General features: G+C 40.1%; 1 protein-coding gene across 4 annotated transcripts in view; it reads right to left on the reverse strand.

Moving 5' to 3' along the window:
- septin9b (septin 9b) overlaps window positions 1–24794 on the reverse strand; it is a 78522-nt gene that overhangs the window by 18842 nt on the left and 34886 nt on the right. The window contains exons 1-3 of one of the 4 annotated variants that reach the window (XM_079431193.1): window positions 3563–3658; window positions 3215–3315; window positions 2845–3018 (exon numbers count right to left, since the gene is read on the reverse strand). In XM_079431193.1, coding sequence (XP_079287319.1) covers window positions 2845–2986 — 142 coding nt within the window. In that variant the 5' untranslated portion in view covers window positions 2987–3018; window positions 3215–3315; window positions 3563–3658. Of the gene's footprint in view, window positions 1–2844; window positions 3019–3214; window positions 3316–3562; window positions 3660–16073; window positions 16193–24794 lie in introns of those variants that run through there. The other 3 variants (XR_013784963.1, XM_079431192.1, XM_079431191.1) reach the window with 3 other exon arrangements.

Raw genomic sequence — 24794 nt, forward strand, 5'->3', positions numbered from 1 at the left:
TACAATAGATGCAACATTTTGTTCTGAGCTAATTTAGAGCTACTATCAAGTATGTTGTAGTCTGAACTTCTCAAAAGATAATGTGAGAATGAATTTTGCATACATGGATAAATCACACACAAGATTTACAACTTTCTATGCACAGCTTTTGGGCAGAGTTTGCACCTCTTCTGCTTGTTTGGGCCTTCAGCTGTCTTTTCCTCTCTGTACTTATCTAAAATCGCATACTGGCTGAGGAGATACTACATTTGATGAGGAATTTATTGGCCATTAAAAAGTATGCATATGTGTAGTATGAAAGTAATCTGGACATACTATAGCCATACATAATGGTGCTGTCGTGTTTTATGGCATCAGTTGGGTTTCTTCCCTGTCATTCACGACTCTTCTCTGTGGGCTTTACATAGTAAAGCATCCATTGAACCTCTGCTGGAATGTTGCTGGAAGTAGTAGGTCATCCAGCTACTTTTCACCTACTATTTTATGAATACTGCAAATTTGGACAAACTACTATTTTAATGTACTGATTTTGGCCTTTGTTTCTCAACTCTGGCCCTCGGGGTCCACTTTCTGGCAGAGTTTAGCTCCGATCCTAATCAAACACACCTGAACAAGTGAATCAAGGTCTTCAGGATTACTAGATGATGACAAGCAGGTGAGTTTGATCAGGGTTGGAGCTACTTTGCAGGGGAGTGGACCTCACATGCCATAGCTGAAGAACCCTGGCATATTATACAATATTTGTTTCACAGGGCTGATGTCCAAGACAGCTTCTTGATTTAGGGCAAAAGTAAACACAGCCTGTCAGGGAAATTTGAAGACATCTTGCTGTTTTTTTTTAGCATCTCACACCATGAGCAGCGTTTACGACATCTCACACAAAGACACCACTAAACAGGTCAGCTACAAATTTATCTCCAGACACCTGCATTCGACTCTATTCTGTTGCACTAGATCAAGTTGTTTTTAAACGTATTCAAAATTAACAACCCTAATTCATGTGTTCAAGTAAACAAAAAAAATAGCCATATATTGGGCAGAGTAAATGGGACTATGGTAAAGTGTGTGTGTGTGTGTTTATATGTGAAACACTGTGAGTAGCATTTTCATTCACATATGCATATTTGACACTTGCCCCCAGGTTCATTCATTGACCTTGCACACACACACTATTCTATAAAAGAGCCAGTGTTTCTAGAGGAGGTTCATAGGAGCAGCTTGTTGGATCTCTCACTGACATCCATGATAAAGCAAGAACAAAGGTTGCAGCTGGAATCAGTTGAGTGAAGCAGCCAGGCAGAGGCTCTCACTGCAGAAAGCATTAACCATGTCCGATTGAATTCTACAGAGATTTATTTTTATTTTTATAAACATATTGGTGTAGATGTAAGTAACTGAAAAACCATCCACTATAAAATCCCTGAAAGCAACCGCCAACCTCTAGATGTCTGCACAAGTTTGGTAAGGTTCTAGCTTAAAAGAGTTAGTATAAGGTAATTAGAGGATTATAGTTTGACAACAAAACACTCAAAATCACTCAACTGTCAAAAGATCAATCCATGAACAAGCCTTAAATATTTTCATAAAGCTGCTACATATATATTAATTTACCAAAGAACTCGATTAAAACAAACATCAACATGTTCTTTCAGAGACACAAAAGCCTTTGTCTCAGTTCTTAAGTCACAAAAGCAAAAGACATCCAGCACTGTCAAGAAACAATACTTCTAAAACTCTGCAAGTAGGTACATGTCTTATGTTCAGTTTTACGCAATGCCAAGAAAAATTAAATCAGGATTATATACTGCTGGAGAATAATATATCTCCAGGAAGATATTCATTTTTAAAAAGCTTGAAGTTGGATCTTGGGGGTGGGATGGCAGTTGCCAGGCAAGTTCCTGGGGTGGGGCCTGGGGTGGGGCCAATGCCAAATGCGTCAGTGAAAATAGCATAATAGGAATAAAGTCATGATTAACACTCAGTTAGGGTCATTCAGGGCATTTCTATTGTATCAGTAGAGGTGAAATTGTTGGTCTAGTGCTGGGTGATGTTGCCTGATGATTGAAGGTCTCTGGCTAGTAATTTAAGGGCTGTATGTTCAAACAGATCTGTCTGAATTAAAGATGTAATGATAATGACTGAAAATCTTCCTGATCCTTAAAAACAGTATGATAAGGTATAAACTTTAAAAGAAAATGGTGTAGGAGTAATTGCATATAATATTATATTTTATGGATATGGATGTGGATATGAAATGTACTTTTGTTCACCAATTACTATTGATTACAGCAAGGCCTTTTAGCTAACAGCTTGCTGAGCCAAATTCAGCCTATTAGTAATTTTGATATGGTCCTCTGACTGATTTAATTGAAATTGTCTTATAATCTAATCAGATTTTTCTTGTTTGCAAAACTCAGCACTACAAAAGCACTATATTCCATTTCCATTTCCAACCCATGGACCATATTCCATTTCCAACCCAAACCATAATAATTTACAAACACAACAAATTTCCACCTTGGAAATTTCCAATCTGAGAAAATTTGAGATATTGAGCTTCAAAGATTTTGCAATCCATATATTTTGTACATAGCATGTTTTTGTTTTCTACATAAAATGTCCCAAAATATGCACGACTTAAAAAAAAAAAAATCACAATGTAAATAAGTTGTCACAGAATGTCAATAATAGTATTTATTACCCTTATCAAATGTTTATTTGAACAATTTTGATCTAACTATTTAATCTATTTTATTTCATGTTTCCAGTGATATTAAATGTTTATTTGTGCATAAGAACAAAAAAGCAACACATCTGTAATTGCACACTGAAACCTCTACTTACCCACTACCATGATGTTAAACTCAAAGCCTTGTTTCATGGCTTTCCTCCTCATCTGTTCCAAGATGGCATCAATGCCCACATAGCCAAACTCACTGTTTGTCTTCTCATTCCGTGCCACAGGCGTCTTTCCTACATCTGCCATATTGCCGTAAAAACTTGTAATGACCTCTGGCCCTAAAGAAATTATGTGACACAAAAAGAGAGACAGACCATTAGCATTTTCATATGGCAACAATTGGCTTAAACATTTTTGCAAATGCAGTTTTCAGTTACATGATCAGTGGCAGCTTTATTGGTCAACTAACCCAAACAACAATTTTCAGTTTGTGTAAAAATCACGATGCAAATTTTGCCTGCAGTAAATATTTACCTGAATGTAATGGTCTCTAAACTCAAAAGTCTGATTGCTGTTTGCAACTTGCAAGTTATGCTAACTATTTACGAGTCCGACAATATTGTATTGGTATGTTTCTGTAGAGAGACCAGATGTCAGAACACATGGATATAATGTAGGGCAGAAAACCCACAACAGTTATTACCTCAAGACACATGTAAACATAAGCAACACAAACATTTCTTTTCAAAATTTTCTGTTTCACAAAACCAATTTTAACAAGTTCTTAATTCCTTAAACCTCTTCAAATTCTCCACAAATGATCAATTGATCGCTGTATCTACCAAAAGATATTAAAAATGTCAAAACATAAATCAAGCTTACCCAAAAGAGGGTATTCAGTCTGTAAAGTCGTTGAATTTGATTATTCAGTAGATTGAAAAATGTGTGACAGAAAGCAAGTGACATACAACTCAATGTGAAAGTGGGAGGGGACAAACAAAGTTGCTTTTCCTTTTTTAACAACAAAATGTGGCTTCCTCTTTTCAAAGAACGTCTAGACACTTGCACAAACGGCAAACAAAAAGATACACCTAAATATTCCAATGATGTTTTCATAAATAAATAAATAACATGTCATTTAATATAATAAATAATATACTATATCCAGATGATAACACAAGGTGAATTTACTTAACAGCAAAAAAGCATAGGCATGTACAAACATAACTTATTAGTTATGAAACACACCATTGCTTCATCAGTTGCCTGAGGTGGAAAATCTGTGACTTAACCAAAACAGTTTATGCTGCATGTTACACATCTGTACATACCATTATTAAGTAAAAAGAGAAGGGTTCAATAAAAGACAAAACTGAGAGTATAGCCAAATTTTGTGGAACAATCTTATTTTAATATGTTTTACATATTCTTTTTTATTTCACTCCTATGTTTTCAGGTACATTTTTATGTTAAAATTATCAGTCAGTCAAATGCAAAACTGTTTTGTATATGTTCATCTGTAGCTGATGTACAGTATCACAGATTTAAGAAAATAGGTTCCCGTTTCCTGTCAGTGTGATAGTCTAAAAACAAACAGTCTAAAACACTACAGAGTTACACAGACAACTACCAGCAGCCATAGTTTGGCTATAGAATGTAACATATGCCATGCGTTTCAGTCTCTAAATTAGAAACACCATTACAGTCACTGTCTCTTACACTATATACTGTGATCACATTTTTCACTTGTCACCTGAATAATCATCCTTTAAAACCCCTCACTGTAAATGTGCGATTTCACATCTAGAACAGATTGGGCTACCTGTTCAGAAAAAGCATCTTAAGTTCCAATTTAAACACGCACAATACCAAGCACACACACTAAACAGGTCCCGAGGTAGCTGTGAAGCTTGAATAACAGGGCAGATTTTACTCATCACGAATGAATGCAACTTGGAGGCCATAAAACATAATGGCATAACAAGAGGCAAAAAACAAATCAGGCAAACCACACCCCTCATGCTCCGCCTTCAGCATCAGGCGCCACCTTCACCTCAGACTCTGGCTCCAAACACTCAATGATTAATGCAGTCTTTCAGTTTGTGTGGCGTTTTGGCAAAAACTCTTCAAAGCCAATTAAAATAAAATGATGGGTCTAGGTAAACCTAACCCATCAATGAGCTTCACTGCTGAAGCCTAGAACTTTCCATTTGCCTCAGAGAAGCCTCATGGTTTACTGTGACCTATATTTTTCAAATGTTAACCCAACAGTCAATCACATGTGAAATCCACACTTCAACCTTGAGTGAACCACGGTTTCTTAATACCAAAGTGGAATGTTATCCCTGTAAGTTTAGCCAATTTGGAGCCATGAAGTCTGAGGTTCTATACCAAATCTTGAATTACATTAAGTGTGAAGACATTGTGTTTATTGTGTTCATAGTATACTGGATGTGCATTGATACATGCATCCAGAAAAGATAAGGAAAATCTACCATGTAAACAGCATGTTCAGGTGTATGCCAAATAGTCATTATCTAAACCAGGACAAGACTTGATTTTTGCTGGCCTGGTGGGTGAAACGGATCACAACGTGCGGGCATGTTAATTATGGTTTAATACACAGACACCAACGAGCATTTGTGCCATTGATTACATGACTACCCCGCTGCCCCTTCTGCCAACACCTGTTGTGGGCCATCTGCTAAGAAACAAACATGAATAGGAAAGGGGGGCAGTGACACGGGCACACAACCTATTATTTTAAATCTATCTATCTATCTATCTATCTATCTATCTATCTATCTATCTATATATATATATATATATATATATATATATATATATATATATATATATATATATATATATATATATATATATACTTTATTTTAGGGTCTCTTAACTAGTTGCTTGTTAGCACGCATATTACTAGAATATTAGCCATTTATTAGTACTAATTAAGCACATATTAATGTTTTATTCTACATGAACTACCTAAACTTAACAACTACCTTACTAACTATTAATAAGCTGCAAATTAGGAATTTATTGAGGGAAAAGTCGTAGTTAATAGTGAATAAGTGTTCCCTATTCTAAAGTGTTACCATATTTTTTTATCAATTAATTCCCCTTTTGGTTATGCATGTGCTAAATTTCATATCATAGTCCAAAACGATGGATTATCCAGAGCAGTGATTTTCAAACTCTCCAGTCACTTTTTAGCATTGGGGAACCCAAAATCAATAAACGACTGTTAGCAACATACACACAATGACACATTTTGATTAAGGTCAACATTAATCTGTAGTTCAGATAAATGATACTGTTGTAAAAGCCCGATAAGTCCTGATTTACCCTTTGCATATCTTTATGAAAGAGCCCTTTCAGCATCTAAAAACACACAAACCATATAAGACATTATAATTTAGAATAATTCAGAAAACCCAATATCCTAAATATCATATTTTTATCCTATATTTAAAATAGGATTGGATATCCTAAATATCCTATCCTATTTTATCCTAAAACTTAAATCTCAGCAAATAAAGCATCACTAAGCATGAAATACTATATGTGAATTGTAAGTCAACTACACAAAAGATCAATGAATTATGCATTAAAACAATGAATTTTCCTAGCTTAATATTGCAGAGAAACTGTATAAGCCTTTCGTAAATTAGTTACTATCAACCAAATTGCACAACGCACCTTTAACAAAGAATCTGGAAAATAATGAATTGGAAATTTATTTACCAACTAACAAAAAACATAGATCATAAAGTCTTATGTACCTGAATAAACACACATTTTTATGGGTTAATATGTGGTACAGCAAAAGTGAGATATGCAAAATAAGCTTTGTTTCATTTTGTATAGGCCATGAAATTTGGGCCAAAATAAAAATAAAAATACAACATAACATTTAAAGCCAGAAGTGATGTGGTGATGACCAGGATTTCCAGAGGGGATCAGACCCTGCTTATGCCACATGCAACACAACAGCTCTATGCATGATCTGTGTGCACTCTAATACACAACGACCAGTTTTAAATACCAAAGCAAATCTTTTCTAAAAAACTTGTAGCTTCAGTGGCAGTTATCCTGTCTCTCATGCAAAGTCTGTGGCCTATATTTTTCACTAGCATGCGTCAGTGTTCTAACAAACAGGAAATAGGGGTTACCGCTGAAGTGTGTCCCTGCACACACATGCAGGCATTTACATGCACATTCAGCTATTGTAAATGTCACATTTATGTTACTATAATTTCTTGTTTTGGAGTTTACACAATTGTCTTATATTTCATATATTTATTTTAAAACATAACACTACATGTTATTTTCATAGCATTAAATTACTACATTACATGAATTCAAATTAATTATACACTTTTTGTCAAAAAAAGAGGCATCATGAATGCAAAGAAAATAAGTCAGGAAGAACTAAGGCTGAATTATTCTGTTCAAATATATCTCAGTCCATTCTGAATAGAATGCCTGAACAGCTGACCATGCTTATAATTTTACAGTTTGCAGTCAAGAACTACAATATGTATTTCATCAGGTACATCTTGAAGTATGACCGGGTTTGTCCTCTCTGAAAATTACAACATTTAGAACCACAGAATCCCCAACTATAGGCCAGTATTCCACAGGTCTCATTTTTCCAATGAGTTCTCCAAGACATCAAGAACGCTCTACCCCTGTATCCAAAATTTGACTTGGTTGATTTCCTGTTTTCACTTTAAGGAGGTTGTGTGTCCCCCTTCTGAAGCTGATCCAACCCTGTACAGAAACCATATATCCACAGGAAAGCAAGGCAAATGCTGAAACAAGGCCATCTAACAATTTATTCCTTACTGGCAACATACAATTTAATTCTGTCTTCATTCTGAGCCAGAACTGTTGGGAATTTGCCCATGTTTAGTGGTCTGTGGTATATTGGCCCCTGTAACTGGACTTTGGTCTGGCAAAAGACATTTTAAGTCAGGAGTAGGCCAAATTAAAAATGTTTATACAACTAACAATTAGTGTCAACAGCCAATGAAGTCTAGAAGACCTGACAGTTGCCCTAAATGTGTAACGTGTCCTGGTTACACTAGGCTAGGAATGTGAATGCTGCTAAAGCTGTTCTTACAGAAAAGAGTGTGAATGACAAAATGAAGAATGAACATAGTGATATACAGCCTTATTTGCTGGTAAATGGAAAACTAAAATACTATATGACATATCATGGTTCAGTGATATGTGGCTATAAAAATAACTATTCATAATAAGTGCAAGGAAAGTCAGGCAGAACTAATTCTAAACTATCTGAAACGCATGCTCCCATAGATGTAGACCAATGAAAAAACTCCTCACGGCCAAGTATGACCTTTTCGAGTCGATTGGAAATCCTCAATTTGTTACGCTTATAAATGAGTGTATGAAATGATATGGTACTGTATGTATAGACAGTTCTAGACTGGTCTCAGATCAGCTACAGCAGCTTGGCCTGTCTGTGTTTTAATCAGTCAGAAAGCTCAAGATGCCATTTCTACAGATCAGGAAGAACTTAAAGGAGGAAGCAGTCATAAAGTTTACTGTCTTTCTTTGACTGAAGCAGATATATGGAGCCTTGAGCTACATGGATCATTTCTAGAAACTTTCACTTAAAACACCAGCTGGAAGACACAGATTATTCTCACATGCTTCATGTGTTCACCAGATGCAAACACAAGAATGAAACATTGACTTTGAGTCTCATTAGAACAGAAAATCACAAAGATGATAACTTGTAAATCATAATGTCACCATAATTTATGTAAAAAATGTAGGTGTGTTTCTCATGAATTGGAGATTTATGTGGATATTTGGCCTGAAGCCCTCCAAGTTGTGTTCTATTCACTCAATCATCAGTTAAGTCAAGGGTGCACAATCCTACCCACCTGCAAAGTTCAGTTATTGCCCTGCTCCAGCACACCTGTCTGTAATTATCAAGTGCTTCTGAAGATCTTTATTAGCTGGTTTAGTTGTGATCGATCAGGACAGGAGCCGAACTTTGAGGTAGAAGGTAGACCTCCAGGAACAGGATTGGGACTCTTGAGTTAAGTCAATAATGTGTAATACACAGTCTCAAACCTAGCTGTATTCTACACTCATCAATGTGCAAAATGTAATTTTTATGAGGGATCCCTGTCCAAGCTATGTTGGGCTTTGGTCCCTAAAGGTCTCCTGGTCTGAGGCGATTTACTTTTATTCTGTGAATATGATATTAACCTACCCAATGATTTTATGACTGAGGCTGGTCACTATACTTCACCATGCTGGATCTATTCAGTATTCCAATATGGAAAAATTCCAAATTCAGACAATAAAATTTGGTATTGCGATAGCTCAAAAAACAACTTAACAGTGTATTAAGTATAAAATCGCTGGGGATTCAGCAGTTCTTGAATAATTATTATACAGTGGGCTTGGGTAAGCATTGTATAGGCCTAATAGTAAAGTAAGCAATAATGGTATTTGTTGAATTTTTACATTTCAAATTCTGTTCACCTCCCCCTTCCCCCTTTGTTAAATGGCATAATGGAAGGGAAGGATTGTCTGTTTTTGTTGTAAAACATGAAAATTCATTTGAAAATAAAAAAAATCCACAAATCCTTGTGAAAATCTAAAGAAGCCAATGTGTCCAAAAATCTTTTGGAAATGGGGTGTTTCTTCTTAGGGCACCTGGAAAATCTATAGAATTCCACCATATCACTGTAAAAAGTCATTTCATTTTGTGTTGCTTTACATGTCAGAGTCTCATGAAGTAAACGGAGACTCCCTTGACACTATCCATCAAACATTGCCAATCAAAAGCTGCTAATGCAGATTATGGATCCACAGACTAAACCAAGAGGCTTGTATTCAGAACATTTTCTTTTCCATCTCTTCTCCCGGTGTGTACAGATCTCACAATTCCTTGTCAAAAGCCAGATGCAACTGTAAACTACACAGCCAACATACATTGATCTGTAGATGTGGTGAGTTGAACTCTGGTGCTCAGCATGAAGAATGCTACTGGTGGACTCATCTTTCATTCTGCTCATCCCTTGAGAATTCAACCTTTGCCATTACATGCCACAAGCAGATAGTGACGAAGGGTGTTAAAATACTGCATTCTACAAAGTATCTTCTAGAAAAAAAAAAAAAAATAGCCTGTATGAGTGCTGTAGTCAAAAAAAGTTGAAGAGAACTAAAAAAAAAGCCATGGGAAGAAACACTGTAAAACTATTTGTGATGAGCACAGAGTGCTAATTGTCAATATGATCACTCACAAGAAAATAATCATATTTACAGCCTATATAATGTAAATGTCTAAATCAAAAGCACTATGGAGGGTGAACATCTGACTTTTTTGAAAATGTATTTTTCATTTTAAAAAGTTGTTGGGAGACGTTGGAACTGACATAAATGAGTGCTACCTCCTCTTATTTTGTAAACATTTGTCCCAAAATAATATTTGTTAGTTAATCCCAAAATAGGCAAATATTGGTTGATTCAGCCAGACCAATATACAGTATCTCACAGAAGTGAGTACACCCCTCACATTTTTGTAAATATTTTATTATATCTTTTCATGTGACAACACTGAAGAAACAACACTTTGCTACAGTGTAAAGTAGTGAGTGTACAGCTTGTATAACAGTGTAAATTTGCCGTCCCCTCAAAATCACTCAACACACAGCCATTAATGTCTAAACCGCTGGCCATAAAAGTGAGTGCACCCCTAAGTGAAAATGTCCAAATGGGCCCAATTAGCCATTTTCTCTCCCCGGTGTCATGTGACTCGTTAGTGTTACAAGGTCTCAGGTGTGAATGGGGAGCAGGTGTGTTAAATTTGGTATTATCGCTCTCACTCTCTCATACTGGTCACTGGAAGTTCAACATGGCACCTCATGGTAAAGAACTCTCTGAGGATCTGAAAAAAAATTGTTGCTCTACATAAAGATGGCATAGGCTATAAGAAGATTGCCAAGACCCTGAAACTGAGCTGCAGCACGGTGGCCAAGACCATACAGCGGTTTAACAGGACAGGTTCCACTCAGAACAGGCCTCACCACAGTCGACCAAAGAAGTTGAGTGCACGTGCTCAGCATCATATCCAGAGGTTGTGTTTGGGAAATAGACGTATGAGTGCTGCCAGCATTGCTGCAGAGGTTGAAGGGGTGGGTGGGTGAGCCTGTCAGTGCTCAGATTTGGGATGTCAACGATTAATCGGCGATCGATTAATTGTCGATAAGCGATGTAATCGATAAAAGCTATCAATGGTCGATTAAGCAGTTTCATTTTGAGGTGCATACGGCTCATGCGCAAAACACGTGCAAACGTCTGTGAGTGACAGTGAAGATGGCTGGATCTTACACAAAAATAATTGACTAATTCACAAACTACGCTTTTAATGTGATCCAAACTTTAAAAGTACATTAAGACAGATACAATACAAAGTTATTTTGTATTGAAATGTAGTAATAAGTCATGTTCATAATTGTTACATATCGGGCACTTTGCTTCGCACGCAAGCAGGACAGATACTATAGGCTATTCATTCATACAACTTGTTAATTCGTTCCTACGACATATTAATTTGTGGCCACTGTCCAGGTTTCATTAATTTGTTCCCTAGAAAACCCATGAATTTAAATGCGGGAGCAATTTAATTCATGGCCACGAAATCTTTCATTTCCCCCCACGTTTACCACAGTAAGAGATGCGAAAACAGTGATTAAAACAACAATAACATAACAAAATAAACCTGCGAATCTAGAGGATGAGACAGTGAGGATTTGGGAAAAGAAACAATAAATAATATTAAATTTGTGACCATCTGGCAAAACAGAACACAATGCCGCATACAGCTTGATTTAAATGTATGCACTCGAATGGCATGAATCCAAAAGCATGGTCGCGATGTAACATTTGCCTGCTAACCAATTATTTCTCTTATTAACAAAGCTTTGTACCTCACTTGTGTCATAATACTCGCATTAAAATGTTTCAAATGGGTAACAGTGTGTTTTGCCGTTGCAACGCCGGTGGTTTTGGAAATGGATCACTGACCGCACGTCACAACCCCACGCACCGTACTTGTGTTTGGGATCATTTTATTTTAAATCACAATAATGTCAATTGCAAACATTGCGACAATGTTTTAAAATAACGAGCACCATGAAACCATTTAAAAAGGCGCATTCAGCGGTCTCCGTGACAGAATATGAAACAGCCCACAAAGTATAATGATCCCGTGCGTAACTACGGCACGCTCTCTTCATTTTATCAAATGATCATAATCACATCCATTCATTTTACGATCCTGCTACTAGCCTTTTATTTAGACTAAAAACCCCTTTCATACGGGTGAAGAAGCTGGCGTTTTGAGTGGCATTTGCACATCCTGTCATGCCGGTGACTATATGCTACTGCAACAGACGCATTTTGCAGTATTAAGGTTAGCGATTAATTGATCGTTAATTTAAACGACGATCGATTGTGGAAATGATCGAAAATTGACATCCCTGGCTCAGACCATACGCCGCACACTGCATCAAACTGGACGCATTCAGAATCAGCACATTAGGGGGCTTTGTTTTCAAGTGCGCAACTCACGGCATTCACCTGTTCTTCTGCTGGCGGTTATCAAACAGCGTTGCATTGCTGCGGGCGCCCCCTTCTGGATTGGGGGTGAATTGCCTGTATTCGTTGTAAGGCCTCATGCACCGAACCGAGATGCCCGTACCGTGACGGTCCGGTACGAATACATGTACCGTGCCACCCCTAATATACACATATATATACAGTGCCCTCCAAAAGTATTGGAACAGTAAGGCCAATTCCTTTATTTTTGCTGTAGACTGTAAACATTTGGGTTTGACATCAAAAGATGAATATGAGATGAGAGATTAACATTTCAGCTTTTATTTACAGGTATTTTCATCTGGATCCAGGGCTCTCAAGTGTCACGCATTGAGCGTGACAGTCACTCATTTCGGTCTATTGTCACGCACTCCCGCCACACATTGTATTTCTCACGCAGAAAAAACTATTTATAATATATTTAATATACCGCAGCGCCCAACATTTCTCTGGCCGCGCCGCTCTCGCTATGGAACCGGCAGGATTCAAGCGCGTCTCCCCTGGAGTTCTTAGTCGAGCCTGCCACTTATCAGCCAATCAAAAAATAGAAATAGGCTACACAATAGCCAATCAGAAAATAGCACTATTGTATCTGGGTAAGATTTAACGCAACAACCAATGAAAAAAAGCATCCTGAAATTGTTCACCATCTTCCTCGTTCACCCACAGAGGAAACCACTGGAGCCCCGAGCATCACTTTGAGCACAAAGTAATGATCTCCTGTTACAGCAAATTCACAACTTGTTTGACACAAACAATATTATGACAACTTGACTGCTGTTAGAGAATGTTTCCCAGATAATTAACATCAGTTTTTCATGAGTGTCTGTTACTTAGCCAACAGTTTTACAGCCTGTTCACTGACAACATCTGCTCAGAACAAGTAGTCTAGGCCTAGTCATATTTTCGTTATCACACGATGACTGACATATTGTCACATTATAAATATATCTCTCTCCAATAGGCTTAATAATTTTATTAGCACTAAATTAATTCAAGTGTATTGCATAGTTGATGTTATAGGTCACTTTTAAAATCATGTCATATTTTATAATTATATCCTGGCCATGGATGCATTAATCATTGCATCTGTCTTTCAAAGATGTCAGGTAAAAGGCAACTAAGCATCCTTTCATTCACCCTGAGAGGAAAGCCCCCCCAAAAAGGGCAGGTTACAGGATGCTGGCCCAGAGAAGGTGGTGAAAATGGTAGGCACATTAGAGGAGGAGACGGTGCAGGTGGAAGATGATGAGACAGTGCAGGTGGAAGATGAATAGACCGTACAGGTGGAAGATGAAGAGACAGTGCAGGTGGAAGATGATGAGACAGTGCAGGTGGAAGAGACGGTGCAGGTGGAAGAGGAAGAGACGGTGGAGGAGATGGCTAAGGCTATTGAGAAATAGAGGCCCCTGGTTCCTTTTTTCAAAGGTGACTGGCTTGAACCAATTTGGGAGGCTATCAAAGATCGCAGCCTTGGTTCTAGTCCTTCCACATTCTAATGCTGATGCTGAGAGGGTATTTTCGATGGTTGGTTTGAACAAAACCTCAACACGAAACAGCTTGTCTCTGGACGGGACATTGGGGGGGGGGGGGGGGGGGGGGGTGAGATGTCACTCTTGCCTGTCTTCAAAACTTGAGAGCCCTGTGGATCTGATACACAACTTAGAAGATAGCACCTTTTGTTTGAACCCACCCTTGTTCTAATCCTTGTTTAATATTGACCAAGCACCATTTAATTCAAATTTCCACTTATTCTTTAATATTTGGCCATTTTTTTCTTGAAATGAAATGCTACAGCCACTGTAATTAAATGAATATGTGGACATCAAAGCGTGTAAGCTCAGAGTGAGGGTTTGAGCTTTTATTTTGAAACCGCGATGTATACTCCTGTGTTTGTGTAGATTTATAAATGATTTACTTTACAAAGGATATAATAAACCCAAACTCACAACAGCATGCAGAGATGAGTTTGAGTCGCTCCACATGTAAATATTCCGATGGCCGCCACTTAGACAGCCATCGGAAAAGACCACTGGAACCAGCTGAGCCCATTCAATCTGACTTGCTGCAGTTTGGAACTGAACTGCTGGTTTGTTTGGCCAGAGGAGAACTGCCCAAGTTGGTTTCTCCCAAGGTTTTGTGCAGTGCTTTGACACAATTTGCATTGTAAAAGCGCTATATAAGTAAAGGTGACTTGACTTGACTTAAATGATAAATTTCTGTGGAGCTACTGTGAATGGAGCCGCTGTGAGACGCACGTGATTAACCTACACACATGGAAATAATTAAAGCCCATATACTGTGTGAACTGCATCGCATATACTTATTTAATTAAATCATGGCGTTTGTGAATTCACAATTATGCTTAATTATGATTTTTTAAATGGGTTTATTATATCATGCAGTCTTGGAAAATAGTCAAAAAATTTGTTTTATGGATTCTAGTCCGTGAAATGCTCCACTTCCGGTATTTTGCCGGTTAGTCGACGCGAGCAAAATCGACTAGTCGACTAAAATCGACGAATCGCGACAGCCCTAATATATATATATATATATATATATATATATATATATATATATGTGTGTGTGTTATGCAACCTTTCAGAAGATGCGTGGAATTTTAATTGTCCACATCATTTCAAACAGCACTCAACATTGAGATTTACCCCATGTAATGTACCTAATAAAATAATTACAGTGTCTAATAAAGTTATTGGCCAACTAAATCAAAGCCATTTTTTACATTTGGAGCATAAATTACATTTGGATGCATGTACATGATGTTAAAAAATGGGTTCATGCTTTAAAAAAAGAAAGAAAACAGCTGCAATGAAATAATATATTTCAGAAAAAGAAGAAGAATTTCATCTGTTCTACAGATGTGGTTGGATTTGTTGTGAAATGATTGGGTCGATATTTGAGGAAATGGTGTTTTATCTGAAAAAGGAACTCTGCTAAACAGGTATCATATAACCTTATTGATATAACTGGAGATGACAGAAGTATTTGTAATCGGTTTATAAACATGCTCAAACACAACCAAAAGATCAGTGTTCTAGGTAAATTCCTAACTGCTGTTACTGGAAAAAAATTACTGAAAGTAATCTGACACTCACTGACAAATGCAATCAGAAGTTAAACAGAGGAACAGAACAGATCTGTGTTGAATACACAGGCCAATAAGCTTCCATATTAATGACAACAATTAAACGACAGGAACTGCATTGTCATGCAACACAAACTGGGTCCAATGTAAACTAATTAGAAGAATTGATTATCAAAATGTCTGATTTCTAGAAACTAAGAGCAGTGATGACACACACCCCACACAAAGAAAAGAGAGGGCCAGGAGGAGGAGAGAAAGGGTGGGGGGTGGAAGAAAGTAGAAGGAGGGGTTCACTGAGCTTATCATCTGTTTCAATGCACAGACAAACAAGAGAAAGAGAGGTCTTAAAACACAGTACAAAACTCCACAAACGCTAGCCAAAATCTCCCCTTCTCTTCCTCTCTCACTTGCTTCCTTTCCTCAGAGCGCATTGAGGACACCTGGGGAATTTGTGCAATATTACACAAACACACACACACACACACACACACACACACACACACACACGCGTGACCCGCTCTGTAAAAGCGTTACAGCCTCTCTGAATGAGACTCTGGAAAGAGATGTAAAACTCGTGCAAAGAAAGCCTGTTTTAACAGAAGTAAACATGGAGAGCAGATAGTGACTCACCCTTCTTTTAGTAGCCCTTGTTGTCTTTCTTTATCTCTCTTTCTGTCCTTCTTTCTCTGTGCCTGAGTCAGTCAGCCTGCAACACCAGCTGGACTCACAGCCACGCCCACTCAAGGGTCATGTGACCACAGAACAGCCAAGCAGCACTCATCACCCATTCAAACAGGCTATAGTAGAACCTGTCATGTTGTGTGGCTCAGGTTTTGCATACACTATGGGGACCAAATGTCTCCACAAAAGTAGAATAATTTTACCTAGTGTACTTTGTGAAAGAAAGAAAACGCTTAATAAACGTATCTGAGATATATAATGTCTTGAGAGATTTTGTGAGGATTAAATGAGCAGGGTAAATAGAAAATATAATTAGCTCAGTATAAAAACAATGGACGTCAAAAGAAAGTCCCCACCATGATATAAAAACATGCACTTGAATGTGTATTCCCATGTGTACGAGTACTTTAAATGTCCCTTACTGAAATAAACCCTAATTTGTATTATTAAAGGTATATCGTTGTAAGCGGATCAATTTTGCATTATAAATTAAAGAAAATGTCATTGTATAAAAAAAATATATATATTTGCCTAAAGTTCGGTAGGTGTAAATGTGTTCCCTCCAATATCAAAATAGTTGTCATATTGATTGAATATAACATTTATTTATTTGTTTAGAATACATAACTGAGTAACTCTTTTGGCATCACTCATTCATTGTGCCTGGTAAATCACTTTTCTCTTTTAAGAGATGTTTTGAGGTGGAATGTTACAGGGTTGAAGATCAGTGCAAAAACTCCTTGGAAATATTGCCTAACCCCACATTACAATCAGTTTTCTTGTGCTTCTAATGCAAAAGTTAATTTTCACTACACTTTGTTCAACAACATACATTTACGTAAATTTTAAATTAGTCACAGTCGATACAAGAGGAAAAGATTATATCTTTTAAGAGGATCTTTTAATATATCTTTGCCATCACTGTATCAGTGAAACACAGATGTCTATGAACATGTGCATAAGTATGTTTGCATGCATGTGTACAACTGCATATGCACGTGTGTGTCTGTATTTTCTGAACATTCAAGAAAGTAAACATGCAAAATTCAGGAAGTCATTAAACTGCACAAAACAGTGCTGTATCTTTAAAAGGTTAAAAGGAAGCCAACTATCAGTGTTCAGTGGATTACAATTATTAAACTCAACAGTTCTTCTGCCACACACTGATGCAGTCTTGTGTGTCTGAAAGTAACCACATCCAGCCACCTGTTGTGTAGCAAAGACTGATCACAGATGTGATAAAACTGCATTCTACACTGAATATAATGAGATGACAGTCATGTGTGCAAAGTTTTGTTCAGGTTTTGAAACTTCAAATAAATTCTAAAGTAATCAGACACTGAGAATAATGAGAGAGAGACTTCAGGGTACAGGAAGTAGCCTGTAAAGATGTGTTAGTGTAATTCTGAATACATAAGAGAATAGATGCATTGTTACTCAGGCACTCCTATAGGCTCATTGGAAGCATAGACCAGAGAAAGACAATGAGAGAGGGTGGGAGAGAGACTGTAGTCTACTTCCTGTAGTCATTTAGGGTTTCTCTGCTTATCTTAATTATGCATTTACATGCGAGATTGATCCTTAGAGGTTTGACAACATAACTTCCTGTCCATGATAACTACCATAAACATTCAAATATTACTGGCCAGTTGTTCTTCACACATAATCAGCCTATTCCTGAGATTCTAGGCTGGAATTATTTGTTGTTTTAGAGTGAATGTTTGTGTTGGTTTCCTCACAGGAAGTTATCAGAAAGCAAATGAAGGTGTATTACTGCCCAGTAGCAAAATGAAGAAAAACCAGTCAGAGAGACAAAGGGACAGAGAGATAGAGAGTGTAGAGGAGGAAGTCTGTGCTGTGCAAGATTAGATATGATAGTGAGAGCCACGCTTTATAATTACAGAATAGGGAATTAATTTCACAGCTTTCGTAGTACTGAGGCAGTGAGGATGACTCATTCTTAAGGCCTGCAGATTTAAGACCCTCTCTTATCTGGAAGAGGCTTGGGTTTAATACCTTCCTGTCCCCTTGGTGCTTTTCTGTCCTACTCAACTGAAGGATATTTAGTTTGAGGATGATATGTGGTTATAGTAGAACTGTCACCTTAAAATGTCCTAAAGGGTCTCAATGATTCAATACAGTCATAATCCACGGTCAGACATTGATTACTAGAAAGCATTTAAGATTGGTTTTATTGTTTTTTTTTCTGAACTAATTTACTCTGTGTTCAAATATGCAAAGCTTGTGCTTTACTTTTACTCTATATTACCAGAAATATATTTTAAATTATACAGTTATATGTTTTTCAGAGCACTCTTTGTCTTTTCTTTTTTTACCCTTGAAACAACTCAAAGTTATGAGTTTCAACAGCTGCAAGATCTGAGTTTACTGTAAACACAATGGCTGCGCCCAAATGCTGAAAAATGCTGCCTCCACAGACAGTATACAGAGGTATGTCTAAATCCTGTCACATCCTGTCTACTGTGACACGATGTTTCCCTTGTATCATGTGTCTTTGATTCTGTGACAGTTGAGCTAAAAAATGTAATGGGATCTAAAAGTTGGTTTCCTTTACGTGTACGTGCATTTTGAACAACTTTTGCATTATTGATTTTTTTTTTTAGCAAGAAATGAGTTTTAATATTCAATGAAAAATTATATTAGCATTAATTAAATATTCTTTAGTCGTGGCCTAATGGTTAGAGAGTCGGACTCGTAATCCAAAGGTTGCGGGTTCGAGTCTCGGGCCGGCAGGGATTGTAGGTGGGGGGAGTGAATGTCCAGCGCTCTCTCCACCCTCAATACCACGCCAGAGGTGCCCTTGAGCAAGGCACCGAACCCCCAACTGCTTCCCGGGCGCCGCAGCATAAATGGCTTCCCACTGCTCCGGGTGTATGTTCACGGTGTGTGTGTGTTCACTGCTTTGTGTGTGCACGTTGGATGGGTTAAATGCAGAGCACGAATTCCGAGTATGGGTCACCATACTTGGCAGTATGTCACTTCACTATCAAAGCTCTCCCTATTTTGTAAGAGATCATTATACTGCTTCAGAAGCCTGTCCAAAATAATTTTCTTGAGGCACCTTTGTTCGCAAATGCAGCCTGTGAATTTATTGCAATAAGGCAACTGCCTTTTGGACACTGTCAATGTCTCCAGCTCATTCCTTTACAACTGGCCACTTACAAAATGACATGTTTGAAGGCTCTGTCTGAAGCAAAATAATTCAAAAGAGAAAAACAACCTTGGGACAGTTTGTTCATTTATTGAAAGCCTGTTTCTCTGAGGTAAATTAAAAAACAGACATTGTATTGTACCCATGTTTGTTGTTAATTCATTCCAGTTGTGTGGTCACTTCCTGCACTGCTTATAATTCGGTTACAGTTGCTCAGCCACAGGTCACATCACAACTCCCAAGAATCACCACATAAGACTGAGCCTGGTTTCTCCCAAGGTTTTTTTCTCCATTCTGTCACCGATGGAGTTTTGGTTCCTTGCCGCTGTCGCCTCTGGCTTGCTTAGTTGGAGACACTTCATTTCCAGCGATATCGTCGACCTGATTGCAAAGACACTATTTTAAACTGAACTGAGCTGCATGATGACATCACTGAATTCAATAATGAAATGCCTTTAACTGAAAATCTTTTTTTTTATCTTTTCATTTTACATTATTGACACTATTTTCCTTTTTTGATATTGTGCAGTTGCTTTGACACAATTTACTTGGTTAAAAGCGCTATAAATACAGGTGACTTGACTTGATTGCATCTTTGTAATCAGTAGAGAATGAAACCTCCTAGAGCTGGATGAACCCTTTTCCTTTTTTGATATTGTGCAGTTGCTTTGACACAATTTACTTGGTTAAAAGCGCTATAAATACAGGTGACTTGACTTGATTGCATCTTTGTAATCAGTAGAGAATGAAACCTCCTAGAGCTGGATGAACCCTGCTGTTCGGTATTCTGAGGCTGTCAGCTGTGAGTCATGAGGTCATAATGTGCAGAACACAAAGGGAACATAAGGTAGGTTAAAGGTTACTTTGCACCCCCCACCGAATAAATAATTTATCTTTCTCTCACTCCAACACACACACATCAAAGCTTTTCACTGGGGTCCACAGCGAAAACACAGTGAAGTCAGGCCACTGCGGGGGAGAGGGTAAGGTACGTCCAAGATTGTGGTTCAACTAACATCCTTATGTGATGATGCTTGTTATTAAGGATGTGAGAAGCTGAATACATTATTTGTAATGGCCCAAATCTTCAAAACGAATTACAGTTTGTAACAAATAATAGAAAAACATTTTTAGATGCATTTACTACTTGTGCTTGGTTGATAACAGCCAGGTGACAGCACAATATTAATAACTAAAATTACAATGCAGTAGTGAGTGTGTAAAGTGAATGTATGTTAAACTTCAATCAAATGTTTGCTGCAGTTTCCTATGCAAGCTTGTGAAGCTGTCATGGCAATACTGTACTTTGAACTCTGATTTCCTAAGGGCTGAGATGAAAAGGTATAGTAGCTAGATGAGTAGAAATATGTAAGTAGAAGCATCATTTGTTTAAGTGTAAATAGGACATCCTTAGCATCAGTTCTCTCTTTCACACATGGTTGTCCAGTACAGTACAGCATTTTGTGTAACATATATGAATTAAATTGGAAAAAAGGGATTGGAGAACTTTTTAAACTCCACCCAAGCATACCAACTTGGACTACCTGATCCACTTTCACTTGGGGAACTGAAGTAGTAAATGCTTTGCAATGACAAGTGGCAATACTGAATTAATTCATCCATGTTTGAACCAGAAACTGATTCCAAAGAAGAAGAGGAAGAGCGAATCATACAGGGTCATCTACAAGGCGATGTATCAGAAGAGTAAAGCATTTTATGTATCATTCTCTACAATGTCGAGCACGTAACGGTAGGGCTGTAGTATAGTCCGGACTCGAGACGTTTTTCTGTCGTCTCGGACTTGTCTTGGACTCGTTGGTATTTGGACTCGGACTTGGTCATTGGACTTGCCAAGTGTTCTAGTTGGTCTCGACCGAGTCCAGCTATATATACTTTTTTTCTCTTTCAAAACAAAACCCTTAATCTGGCTTGCTTGTTCGGAAAATGGGTAATGTAATTGGTTTAATTTACAATCTATCTAGAACGGGCATTGCCATTGGTCGCCTGGTAAATGCACGGCTGCGTCATACGCCTGGCTCTGAGTGTGCGCGCTGCACAGAGGCATAATTCATTTTTATTTTGGCCACAGACACAATGTCGGCGAGTTGCATAATACAGTTTGGTTTTACAAAGTTCGTTGGAGTTTTCCCTCTCTTCCACCTGACTTTCCTTTGCTTTTATATGGCTTATAAATGCCCGCGCGCAATTCACTTTCACCGCATATCAGCGCACGTGATTAACCGCTCTCTTGTGATGCTCTCTATGCCATTCACACAGAATGTGTTTTTGTGTTGACAAAGATGCGACGCGGGCAGTGGAATAGAAAAAAATGCAAGAAGATGGGAGTTAAACATATTTTAATAATTAGAGCGCCGCGTTTTTAGAAAGCCGTTTCACGAGACGCTGCAAGAGACGCGAGCGCAACAGTCAAACGCGTCCATGTTTACATAGAAAAAAACTATGGAAAACAGCATAATCGAATAAAAAACCTGTGAATAACTACTACTGAATGTCTGATATTTCATGTGTGCATCAGGGTGACAGGCTGAAAACGACCTAGGTTACGTATGTAACCCAGGTTCCCTGAAGGGAACGAGAGCTTCGTCCGAAGACGCTATGGGAACGCTCTCAGCGTCATTCCGCTCTGAATATCGTATGTAATCAGTCCAAATAGAAGGGCGAAGCGTCACGGGCGGGGTGACGCCACAACCAGGAAGTATATAAGCACGTGAGGCGGCGCCCGCGTCAGCTCCATGTCATGAAGCAAGCGCTGGCAGGGATGCCGGAAGTATGGCTACGAGACGCAGCTCTCGTTCCCTTCAGGGAACCTGGGTTACATACGTAACCTAGGTCGTTCCCTTCCAGGAACGTCGAGCTGCGTCCGAAGACGCTATGGGGACGCTATACCAACGCCTCCATACTGACAAGTCCCTGTCTGTGTCAGGACAAAAGGACAGCGGAGCCTGGAGTGGCTCGGACATCAAGGTTGTAAAACCTCGCAAAGGTCAGGGGCGTGGACCATCCAGCAGCGTCGCAGATGTCCCGTATTGGGACACCTGCCCAAAGGGCCTTTGAGGCCGCCATACCTCTAGTTGAGTACGCTCTGACTCCCAACGGATGGGCAAGCCCAGAGGCCCCGTAAGCGAGATTAACAGCATCCACGATCCACCTACTAAGAGTGGGCTTCGTAGCAGGAAGACCCCTCTTAGGCGGACCATAGCACACTAGCAACTGGTCCGACTTTCTCCACAGGGCAGCTCTGTGGATGTAAGCACTGGGCACACACAGTGGTGCTTCTCCTGGTCAGGCTCCCTGAAGGGAGGAGGACGGAAGGCCTGCAGTAAGACCGGCTGTGGTACGACTGTCGGGACTTTAGGAAGATACCCCGGACGGGGGTAGAGAAATGCCTTCGCCATGCCGGGCGCAAAGTCAATATGAGAAGGGGCCGACGAGAGGGCCTGAAGGTCACCCACCCTCCTCAGAGAAGTGATGGCCAACAGGAAGACAGTCTTAATAGTGAGGAGTCTATCAGTTATCTCCTCAAGAGGCTCGAACGGCGCCCTACTCAGAGCCTCTAATACCACAGCCAAGTCCCACGTAGGGACTCGTGATCGCACCGGAGGCCTCAGCCTCAGCGCACCGCGGAGGAAACGTATAACCAGGGGTTGTCTACCCACTGACTGGCCATCGATAAGGGCGTGGTATGACGAAATAGCAGCCACGTAGACCTTAATCGTGGAGTGGGTTAACCCTGCGGAGAAACGAGCCTGCAGGAACTCCAGCACTGTACCAACTGGGCAGTTAACTGGGTCAAATTGGTGGTCTCCGCACCACGAAGTGAAGAGTTTCCACTTCAGGGCATACAGTTTCCTCGTAGAGGGAGCTCTGGATTGAAGGAGGGTCTCAACAACCTCAGTTGACAGACCGGAAGCTACGAGTTGCGCCCCCTCAGAGGCCATACCCACAGCTTCCATAGCTCCGGGCGGGGGTGCACAATGGTGCCCCCTGCCTGTGAGAGGAGATCTCTTCTGACAGGCACCGGCCACGGGGTGCCGTCGAGAAGAGCAATCAGGTCCGAGAACCATACTCGGCCCGGCCAGAACGGCGCTACTAGCAGTAGACTGACCGCGTCCCGGCGCACTCTCTCAAGAACTCCCGGGAGCAGAGCGATCGGGGGGAAGGCGTACAGACGCAGCCTCGGCCACGTCTGCACCATAGCATCCAGACCCAGCGGGGCTGGCGGAGCTAGAGAGAACCAGAGGGGACATTGCGCTGACTCTCGAGTGGCGAAGAGGTCCACCTGTGCCTGGCCAAAGACCTTCCAGATCTGCTTCACCACCTCTGGGTGAAGCATCCATTCCCCGGGCCTCAGCCACTGCCTCGACAGAACGTCTGCTCCCACATTGAGACGCCCAGGGACGTGTATAGCTCTCAAGGATAGGAGCTTGCCCTGGGCCCACACCAGGATCTGGCGCGCCAGCTTGTTCAAGGGGCGCGACCTCAGACCTCCTTGGTGATTGATATAAGAGACTACTGCCGTGCTGTCGGTGCGCACCAGCACATGGCGGTCTCTTAGGTCCGGGAGGAAGTGCTTGAGTGCACAGAACACAGCTAGGATCTCTAGCAGGTTGATATGCCACGATTGGTGGCGTCGACTCCACAGACCACGGGCAGGGTGGCCACTCATGACCGCACCCCAACCGGTGAGGGATGCGTCCGTCGCTAGCGAGACACGGCGACATGGAGCTCCCAGCACCGGGCCCTGAACCACGAACTGAGGATCCCTCCACATGTCTAAGGCACGGAACCCACGGCGTGACACTTTGACAGCGCGGAGCGAGTCTCCCCTCAAGGAGACCCCTCTGTTCTTGGGCCACCACTGTAGGGGCCTCATGTACAGCAGGCCAGAAGGAATCACGCTGGACGCTGCTGCCATAAGCCCTAGCAGCCTCTGAAACTGCTTGACAGTGAATGGCTGGCCTTGACGCACTCTCTTGACTGCCGTGAGAATCGACTCGATCCGAGCAGGGGTCAAACACGCCTGCATCGTGGTCGAATCCCACACCACGCCTAGATAAGTGGTTCTCTGAACTGGAGAAAGCACACTTTTCTTGGCGTTGAGTCTCAACCCCAACTCTCTCATGTGGGCGGGAACGACATCTCGATGCCGAACCGCCAACTGCTCTGTCTGAGCGAGAATCAACCAATCGTCGATGTAATTGAGTATGCGGATGCCCTGCAGTCGCAACGGGACCAGTGCCGCATCCACACACTTGGTGAAAGTGCGGGGTGAGAGTGCTAGGCCGAAAGGAAGAACCCGATACTGATACCCCCGAAAGCGAACCTCAGGAACTTCCTGTGAGAGGGAAGGATGGATATATGGAAGTAGGCATCTTTGAGATCTATCGAGACAAACCAGTCCTCGGACCTGGTCTAAGATACAATCTGCCTGACTGTAAGCATCTTGAACTTCAGCTTTCTGACTGAGCGGTTCAGAG

This window comes from Barbus barbus (assembly GCF_936440315.1).
Source record: "Barbus barbus genome assembly, chromosome: 13".
Lineage (NCBI taxonomy): Eukaryota > Metazoa > Chordata > Actinopteri > Cypriniformes > Cyprinidae > Barbus > Barbus barbus.